The sequence below is a fragment of the Montipora capricornis genome, chromosome 9 (assembly GCF_036669925.1).
Source record: "Montipora capricornis isolate CH-2021 chromosome 9, ASM3666992v2, whole genome shotgun sequence".
Taxonomy (NCBI): Eukaryota; Metazoa; Cnidaria; class Anthozoa; order Scleractinia; family Acroporidae; genus Montipora; species Montipora capricornis.
Window position 1 is genome coordinate 6,195,020 of NC_090891.1, and position 10,000 is coordinate 6,205,019.

Sequence of the window (10,000 nt, forward strand, 5' to 3'; positions counted from 1 at the left end):
AACTGGTAGAACAATTTTCACTTGCTGAAAAAAGAAATTCCATCTTTATTCGACGAAAAGGTTGATTGATTTAACAAATTGTGGCATAAATTCGTTTGCAGCAGCGTATCTACATTGGAATTACCGGCTTTTTTTCTCTTACAAAAGAAAGGATGTTTTTAGAAGAACGCAAAAGAGAACCATTAGCGTTATAAAACAAAACTTACTGATAATTGCCCTAGGAATTTGCATGCAAACTGTGAACAGATGGTCAATTAGTTCCTTTTCTTTCTTTATTTCCAGAGATTAATCATAAAAATACAGTTTGTTTTAATTTTTGCTTTATAGCACTGGAAGAGGAAAAGTCGCTTTTTGGATGTCGAACAAGACCCAGGCACAACTCTTGATATCTCGCTGTATTTTGATTTATTCGCGTTTAAAATCGACCAGCAGGGCAGATATTCTTCGGGGCAACGCATGCTTGGTTAACCCTCTATATTCCGCGTTTAATCATTACGGTTATTTTGATTTTCATTTACATGGATACCTGTATTATTTAGTTCATATCGGCCAATAGAATTGAATGCGTCATTAGACATAATTGGCTGGCGGAATAACACATTTTTTGTTATTTAGCCGCCAGAAATCACCGGCAAAGAACAAGACGTAATGAAGTAATAGGGGAATCAATTTCGACGCGATATCACTGCGGTTAGACGCTGTCTCGTGGAAAGAACTGCGCTTGTCCTCGAACTGAAGACAGGCTCTCGGAACATACACTCACCAAGATGGGTAGGTAAACATGAGAAATTCAAGCATGTGTGAGATAAAATGCCTCCTTTATGTCCACGTGGAAGAAAGTCGTATCAGGAAATAGAATCTAGGAACACGAGTCAGCGTATTCGATGTTGAACTCGACCCAGAGCAAACACTGTTTTAAGACAAATAATGTTGGAACAAACGGGCGAAATTGACAATGAAACATGTTTCGACCAACGCTAACATAACCCTACGCCAACAAGAAATACCAAAGATAATTATCATAACATAGTGGTCGTCATTTGTGTGTAAACTACGATGATATTACTTTTGGGCTTAAGATTACCGGTAATCTCGCTAATAACTTGTCCATTTCGATCGAATTTCTCAGCCTCCAAAAGCACCGAGGTGAAGAATTCGCACAGGAAACACATGTGCAGTGGATGCGATCTTCCCATCACGGATCGTTACTTGCTTGAAGCTTTGGGGAGGTATTGGCACGAAACCTGTTTGAAATGCAATTGCTGCGAGTGTAAGCTTGGAGATATCGGGTCAACACTATACAGTAAAGCAAATTTGATACTATGCAAGACGGACTATCTCAGGTTGGTTTATTTTAATTACATTTGTTCCACTTTCGGCGTAAGTAGGTAACTTGTACAAATACTTCAGCATTCCGTTGAAAGACACTGAAGGCAGTTTTATGGAAGAGTATTGGTCAGGAATTCCATGAGTCATCACTTTGTTAATATTAGAATCGTTTGTGTACTCATTGAAACCAATTTAATGAGCCTAGGAGAACAGAAAAAAAAGCCCAATTGCTTTCGGCTGTCATCCAACCAAAATTGTCTTTATTATTTCTTCAATCAGTAGAATAGGACGGTTTGATCGTTGATTAAAAAGGCAGTGATATAGACTTTTCACACAAAAAAAGCGCCAGACGTTTTAGTTGGAATCAAGCCACACGTAAAACAAAAAAAAAGAAAACAAAGATTTTATTTTGAGACAGTTTTATTGACATTGTAATACCAGCAACACAAGAAAGCACGTCACTTCAAAGGCTTCAGAATACGGAATCGAAAGCAACGATCTCTGGAGAATTATGCGAAATTAAAATCAAAACGGCTAAGGCTTGACCTTATTAAACTCTTAAAAACAAGTACCAGCACTCATTATTTCTTTCATCATCAATAATCACAATAAAGCTTTTATTTTTCATTTTTAACGGCCACATTTTTCACAACAACATCATCATTTTCGTCAAAATAAAATAAAAATAAATAAATAAAATACTGAACTAAAAAAAGTTCGAGGCCGTCGGTGACTTCAAAGGTGGCAGCTATTTCATTTGCTTCTTTAAATTAAATGACGTTGTTAGGGGGCGAGTTGCAATTAACTGGTATCATTGTTTCTTCTTTCCAAAGAACTCGCTAAAGTTATATTGATGTGTCGTTCAACCGAAAAAATGCCATATTTTTTACTATAATGCTCTCATGTTCACTGTCGACTGACATCAATAGAAAAAGATAAAAATGCATGAAGCTTTGGGAATTAATGATGATGCCAAAATTGTGAATTACTAAGGCGAAGGCATCAAGAACATTCCAAACGACGAAATATCGTAGTAGAAACACTATTGTACGGAAATATTTAGCCAAAATATATCTTCTTTGGCGTGCACTATAATGGATAATTTTACTTTATAGCAGAAACAGAAATTTAGTCTTAAAACAAAGATCGGTGAATGTTTTTACTGCACCCGAGAAGACAGAGTTTGCTGACGTACTTTACGGAAGAGAAGAATTTTAGTTCTCAAAAGCCCCACTGCTTTCCGAATAGATTTCGAGTTGCCTTTCAAAAGGAGGACGTTACTTTCCAGACGTGGAACTTTGTTGTTGCTTAATTAAATTTTGTTTTTTTTTCACTTGAACGTGTCGAAGGACAATTAATAAAGGAAAGGTTATTTGTATTTATCATTATTTTGCTATCCCCATCTCCGTTCTCTATCTTGTCGTTCTAAATGTATGGGGATAGTGTCAACACTGTATTGTCTGATCTGCTTGCTTGCCTGCATGGACCCTTGTAGCAAGAAGACAAATTCATTCAGTTAAGTTTCTAGATTCATTTACTTGATTGGCAATCCGAGACTCCATGTCCCTACACCGTTAAACGGTTAAAAAACGAAATCTTTTAACGTCAACATTTCTTTAATTTTCAGTAGGTATAAAGCTAAAGACAGCTGTCATCTTTATAGAAAAAAGATCTTTCTCAGAGATGTAATTTCTACTTTTTGCGAAAGCGCAGCTAATTACTTAAGTCCCATAAACTTTTAATGAATGACACATTTACTATTCGTTCTTTATTCTAAGATATGTTGTTACCAAAATTGTGCCAGATATTTTCAATTCCGGCGTACGCAACTCGTGGTTTATTTATTGGCGTCAAAAAGTTGGAGTTTTGGTTCCCAAAACACAAAGTACCCAAATTACTAGAATAAAACGATATAATTAAGGTTTGGGACATTTTAGTTCCCACACTTTTGCCCAGCTAATCGGATCGGCGTCAATTCTCGAGGAAAAGAAAAACAAAATGGGCTTATAAATTAATTTTGTGTGGAATCCGTTGAGAGGAAAAAACTTAGACTTTCAAATTTGAAAAAGTATTTCGGGGAAAGTCAATTGCCTGTACGTATTATATGAAGTCCTGTGCAAAATAAGCTTGCAGGTGGCGGGTGCATCCAAAATACTAGTAGTTACAGGTTTGAAGTGTATTTATGAATTTAATCCGCTGACAACAACAACAACTACAACAACAACAACAACAACAAAAACGGCAACAACAATCGATTCTGATTTAGTCATATTTAGTGTACGAGTCATCCAGTTAGAATTCATTATATCCTAGCTATTTTTTTCTTACATATTCAAACATGAAAATGATGCGAATTGGTTGTGTTGGATGAATATACGTCACCACTGTAACACCACACCATTGGGTGTGCAGAGCGTTTGTTGTTTTACCTTTTCTCCATAAATTTTTTTACGAGGAGTTCCTTCGTTGCTTCCGCATTTTTTTAGCCTCTGAACTTCTTAGTCAAACACGTACGCTTTACGGTCTTGTCGATTTCTGAGTACGCAAGCGAGTGACAAAGCCGCCGATTTTCCGTGCCGGCTTTGCCGCTCGTTTTCGCGGCCGCTAACATCGGCCAAACCGCTATGAACCTAGGCTGCGCTAAAACCCCTCGTGAGTGAAAACCCACTCAACAAACCAGTGTTTTCACAACTTTTGAAAGCGGAAGTTGCGTTGTGATAAGTAAGAGTTGCAACGCCCGATGCCCCCCCCCTCCCCGGGGGGGGGGGGGGTTACATTGTAGACCCTCGGAGACACATTTTCCAGTATTCTGAGACGTAAAATTGGGTATAATACCATCAAAACTGACATATTGTTTTAGTTTTTTATGACTCCAGGCTCCAGTTGTTCAAAAGGTGGATAACGCTATCAAACGGATAAATCACTATCCATTGAATAGCGCAATTGGTTTCGCTATGACTTATCCACTGGATAGTGATTTATCCGGCGGAGAGCGCTATCCATTGTTTGAACAACTGGGGCCAACCCCTTCATTCTAGAGTTGTTTGGAAAAAGTAAGCAAATTATCGGCTACCGATCGATAAAACTCGAATATTGACAAAATTACTTATTATATCTGGATAACTTTACTTAACATATAATACCCGAAATAACCTTTTTTTCTTTCGGTTTTTGGCTCTGTCAGCCGCTGCCACATCTGAGCTAAACCAAGCTGTCGAGACCGCTTTTTCGCGATTTTTAACCTCATGTTTGAATACGGAATATGTTGTGTTATACAGAGTATGCTTTGTTAGAAACCGCTGCCGACCTGTAATCTGAGCCCGTTTACTTCGCTGTTTACTCAACGTGCGCTCGACTTTTGCAAGCAGATTGAAACGAAATTCTCAACGAAAGTTTCATGTCTATTTACCCACAAACCCTTTCTTGGACACCTGGGTCTTTTGAGAAAGTTATTTATTTTATCCAAGGAAAAGCAGGCGTCGCAAATTAAAAGTTGCCGTTGGACGGGACGGCCGACGACTGCTTTTGAAAACACCGCAAACGCTGCCTTGTTATGAGAAAATTGTGATTTGTAAAGTGACTATAAAGTCAGAAAATTTTACTTTAAGGCGTGGAATATTCTCTTTTTCTTTTCTCTCTTTGGCAGGTTATTTGGTGTTCCTGGTGTTTGTGCCTCGTGCAACAAGCCAATAGCCGCATTTGAATTTGTAATGAAAGCCGCGAAGAACGCGTACCATATCGAATGCTTCGCTTGTCAGATCTGCAGACAGAGATTCAGAGTTGGCGACAAGTTTCATTTTTATAACAACAAAGTCTTGTGCAAGGATCATTACAGGACTGAAAAAGAAGGGGATAGAACGACAGATGATTCAGCGATGGACTGGAAAGAAGTTGCTCTAAATGGAGCTTGTTAATAGTAACCGGTAGTAAAAGGAAGTGACTTGTCAAGACTTGTTGAGCTTTGTTTCGTTTGAGGATTTCTCAGTCGAAACAATGATCAGCAGGTGTAATTAGAAGCAGAAGCATGCGCTCTTATAGAAGCCAGTATCGGCAACAATTTCGCACAAGACCTGTTTGAAGAGGGTTCCCTAGAGTATTTTACATAGCTAGTTGTATAAAGGTCCTCTTCCTTTTCCTTATGTGCAAGCGCTCCCGAAAGTACAGTCCGATATACAAACTCGTTTCTTCATGGAACGTTTTTTAGTTATTTACGTACTGCCGTGTCGATAAAGAACGGAAAACGAGAGCTTTCGTGTGGATGCGAACAAGTAATCGCGGCGGGACTGTTTTCAGACTGAGCCTCAAGAATGACATTTTCGACAGATTCGGAATCCTAATTTAGGCAAAGCAATCCCGCCTTACACGAAGACAAATACAATTTAATACAATACAATTAGATTTGTATAGCGCATATTACATAAAATGTTCATATGCGCTGTTTACATTGTCATTCAAAAAATTACATGAAATAATTAACAAAAAAAAATAGATGATTATTATTGACTATTTATAAGACTGAATAAACAGGTAGGTTTTAAAATGTTTCTTAAATATGTCAATCACAGTAATGTTATTATGGTTTTAGAAGCAGCGTAATTAAAAGTTCTGGCGCCAAGCTTTGGTTTCAGTTTATTAGGTGGATGTGCTAATAGTAGCTCATTATAGCAGGAGTGGTTCTTGCTAGCTATAAAGGTCCGTCATATATTTCGGTGCGAGTCCGTGTATAGCCCTAAACGTTAAAGTTTTAAAGAATTTTAAAAAGTACCCTGAACTTAACTGGCAGCCAATGAAGATCAGCAAGCACTGGAGTGATATGTGAAAAACGTAGAGTCGAACATACTAAACTAGCGGCTGCGTTCTGAATGTGTTGTAGTTTGGCTATTTGATAAGCAGGCAAGCCATAGTATGAGCCATTGCAGTAATGTAAACGACATGTTATAAAATCATGAATAAGTGTGGCACACATGTTTCATCCAGAAATGCCCTAATCTTTTTGATGTTGTAAAGATTATAAAATGAGGATTTACATATGTTAACAATCTGCTTATTTAGAGAAAAATTTGAGTCAAGTGTCACTCCAAGGTTCCTAACAGAGGATGAGGGCATAATAGTAGATCTCCCAATAGTTATCGGCTTAACTGAATGTTTAGAAAATTGATGGCTATTTCCAATAATCATGAATTATGTCTTTGCGTCGTTCATCTTGAGCTTGCTCCATGTCATCCACTGTTGTATTTGTGTGATACAGCACTTCTTGATACTGTCCATGGCATGGTTTTGGACGTTGACACAACCAGCGTATCGTCTGCATATGCGTGTGATTTCATTTCAAAAACAGTGGAGAAAAGAATTCTTGGAAGGTTTTATTTTTAAGGTAAATTTCTGTCGAGACTAACCGTCCACTTGTTCCCCTACGAAAAAAAGATCGGTTTTCCCATACAGTTGGAAAGCACTTAAGTCCTTTAAATTTCTGTCCTTGTTGTTCAAAGCAGTAATGAACAAGACAGTCTTGCCTGCGATGAACAGAGTGGCCTCTTGAAAGATGAATTATCTGATCATATTTTGGTCTTTGGCTGGCACATGATAAAACCATATTGTGGTAAATCGTGGCCACTTAGTCTCCTAGGTGTGAAATCTCTCGTAAAACCCTATAGCTGGTAACATTTGAACAATCACCGTCGCGCTTCTCAGACTTGTTTCCTTAACTACATTTTGCAGTATCACTGTTTGTGATACAAAATTGATCGACTGTTCCCAACACTTAATAGAAAGTGTTCCAAAGGTTTAACCGACGTTTAGCGTTAAGATACGTTACATTCCTTTCTTTTATAAATTTTATTTCTTGTTTAAAAGTAAGGTGAAGAGCACCATGCGAAGGGAGCCCAAAATTATGTCATGAAACTAAAGTGAATTTTAAAATTATAATTGACAAAAATTATATAAAGTCAACATGATATCAATATGATTGTGAGGGAATAAAAGGATTTGAATATCAACGATTAGCCCCTCAGTGTGTGACTTTAGATTTGTTGTCACCTCAAAATTATGTTTGTGGGAGGCGCGCTGGCCTCATGGTTATTGTGCTCGACTCCGGAGCGATTGGTCAGGGTTCGGGTCCTGACCGGGGACATTGTGTTGTGTTCTTAGGTAAGACACTTTATTCTCACGGTGCCTCTCTCCACCCAGGTGTATAAATGGGTACCGGCGAATTTAATGCTGGGGGTAACCCTGCGCTGGACTGGCATCCCATCCAGGGGGGAGTAGAAATACTCCTAGTCGCTTCATGCCATGGCCTGATGGGCCTTCTGGCTTGTAAGCAGAGACTTTACCTTTACCCTTTTTTAGATTTTATGTAAATTATTGATTATACAGTCGAACCCCGATATTTCGAACTCGGTTGATTCGAAGTCCCCGCTATTGCGAACTAAGATCGAATTCCCTTGGATTTACCCTTATGTTTTCAGTCATTTACTGTCAGCTATTTCGAACTCGGTTATTTCGAATTCCCCGCTAATTCGAACTCATCGTTCTTCCCTTACACCTTAAATCGACCCCGTTATTTCGAACTTGTCAAAAACAGAGCACGTACATAAGAGCACAGCTGGAAATGTATTGCATTTTATTCGAGCTTGTGTAATTAACGACTTAACAATGCTTGACTCACGTGCAGTGTCCCGCTAAGAAATTCGATTACAAACTGACAAAACGCACTGTTACTGATCTGTTCTTCAAAAAACAACAGAACATTCAAAGATTTTTCAATATAACAGCATCTACTGATTTTTCCGACATTTAATTGCTGTATCTTTATTTAATCAGTGTCTTTCTTTATAATGAACTGTATTTTATTAAAAGATGATTCACTGTTACGGATTTTACGCTTTCCCGGTTATTTCGAAACCCCGCTATTTCGAACTTTTTTCCATTGCCCTTGGGACTTCGAAATAGCGGGGTTCGACTGTATATAAATATAATCTTTAAGTTAGAATATATATGACTTTCATGTAAATTATATGTCTTGCTGGGCACACTTGTACCTCTTATCGGCTTAAAACAAAGTCACAATTGACTAGCTCCAAAATGGTGAAAGAGTAGGCTTTCGTCAGCAAAATCAATGATAATGAATTCTGGGGGCGGTAGGCACATGCTTGATGACAAGGTACATAACTAAAAGTTGTTCTGCAGTGTAGACGCGATAATTACTGTAGCCGAACGGGTCAAAGGCCCACACCCAACATTGTGATTGGCTGATTTCGATCCTCTACCGCGGATCAAACAGGTCTGACTGCATTGAGTAAAAAAACCCACATTTTCCTGAAAAATCTGCATGCCTTTTAATTTTTTTTTACCTTGGTAATTGAAACACTTTGTAAATTGTTTGAGTCATGTATAACTTTATAAGTACAGTTTTCGCTTGTCATATATTATCTTCTCCTGTCAAGCGAAAAGAGGTTTTTCAATGAAAAGTACAGAATAACACAGTTTAAAAACTTACACCTGCAATGTCCGTCAGCGCTGAGTTCTTGTCCCGGTGGACACACTTCGATGCTTTTGCACTTGTATGATCCATTTGTGTTTTCGCATTGCGATCCCCGAAGACAGGAATGTTGTCCGGTGGAACATTCGTCGACATCTAAGGTATTCGGAAAGAGAAGGTATCATTAACACTATAGATTGATTGATTGATAATTGATTAATAAGTTTATTTACCACTCTTGCAGCTACAGCTGAATTACAAGGACATCAGCAACTATATTATTGATATTTATAAGTACAAAAATTGTTCATTCGTTCAGTCCTGGCAACTACTTTAACACCGCTATTAACAACAGAGCCAGAGAATACCCGTGGTGGGTTTCGGGGGGGAATGGGTATTAAGTTTATCCCGGAAATTCTCTATTAACTTTTGGCATGAATTTTCCCGCCTTTGACTGAGGGGCAGCAAGCCTGAACGGCTAAGGGCTACATCATATGGCAGCCCAAGGAAAATGATGTTAAATGCCCTCTTCTGTATCGATTCTAGGGTTTTGCTCAGATTAGCCAAACCCTAGAACTTGGACTGGTGGACCCTAGAACGTGGACTTGTGTACATGTCTAACTCTACCAAGTCAAAAGTGTGGGAGCTTAAAAAAAGAGGGGGGAGAAAGGGGGTTAATACCTTTTTTCCTCTGAAAAAGGGGGAGGGGGGGGCTTATTAGAGAGAGGGTTTTAATAGACAATTCACGGTAAGTATAGTAGGCGTATCCACTTTCGCGTCCTCCATAAAGAAAAGAACGCCTGATCTCAGGTTATATCATAAGCCACTTATTATCCACGAAGGTGCGGTATCAAAGGTTGTAACTCGGTCATTACTACGAGGCCTCAATTTGAAATTTTCCAGTATTGACCTCACTCTCGGCTTAGAAGTAATTAATACTTTCTTAGGCGGGTGTAGGGGGAAAGCAATTGATAAAGGAGACCTACACAAGTCTCAAGTGCTCTTATACAGCTACTTTAGCATGTGAGGGTTTGTGAAATGCTTTCACCAAGTTCGAGTCGCTTTTATTCTTACCCTCGCATTTGTTGTTTTGCAGTGTCCTTCCACGGTCACATTCGCAGCGATAGGATCCATTGGTGTTAATACAGAGAGAGTGTTGTGGACACCGGGACTCCTGTGTCCTGCATTCATCTT

At 38.7% G+C, this 10,000-nt stretch overlaps 2 protein-coding genes across 2 annotated transcripts in view; one reads left to right on the forward strand and one right to left on the reverse strand.

Annotated features, from left to right (window-relative positions):
• The window catches only part of LOC138016587 (fibulin-1-like), a 52,078-nt gene that overhangs the window by 27,061 nt on the left and 15,017 nt on the right, over nucleotides 1–10,000 (reverse strand). The window contains exons 7-8 of the mRNA XM_068863758.1: nucleotides 9,881–10,000; nucleotides 8,825–8,962 (exon numbers count right to left, since the gene is read on the reverse strand). The exon at nucleotides 9,881–10,000 is cut by the window's right edge and continues 3 nt beyond it. Coding sequence (XP_068719859.1) covers nucleotides 8,825–8,962; nucleotides 9,881–10,000 — 258 coding nt within the window. The remainder of the gene's footprint in view (nucleotides 1–8,824; nucleotides 8,963–9,880) is intronic.
• LOC138016591 (LIM domain only protein 3-like) lies at nucleotides 430–5,945 on the forward strand. The gene is made up of 3 exons (XM_068863765.1): nucleotides 430–771; nucleotides 1,130–1,343; nucleotides 4,976–5,945. Exons 1-3 carry the CDS (start codon nucleotides 768–770, stop codon nucleotides 5,241–5,243), a joined length of 486 nt encoding a protein of 161 aa, XP_068719866.1. The 5' UTR covers nucleotides 430–767; the 3' UTR covers nucleotides 5,244–5,945.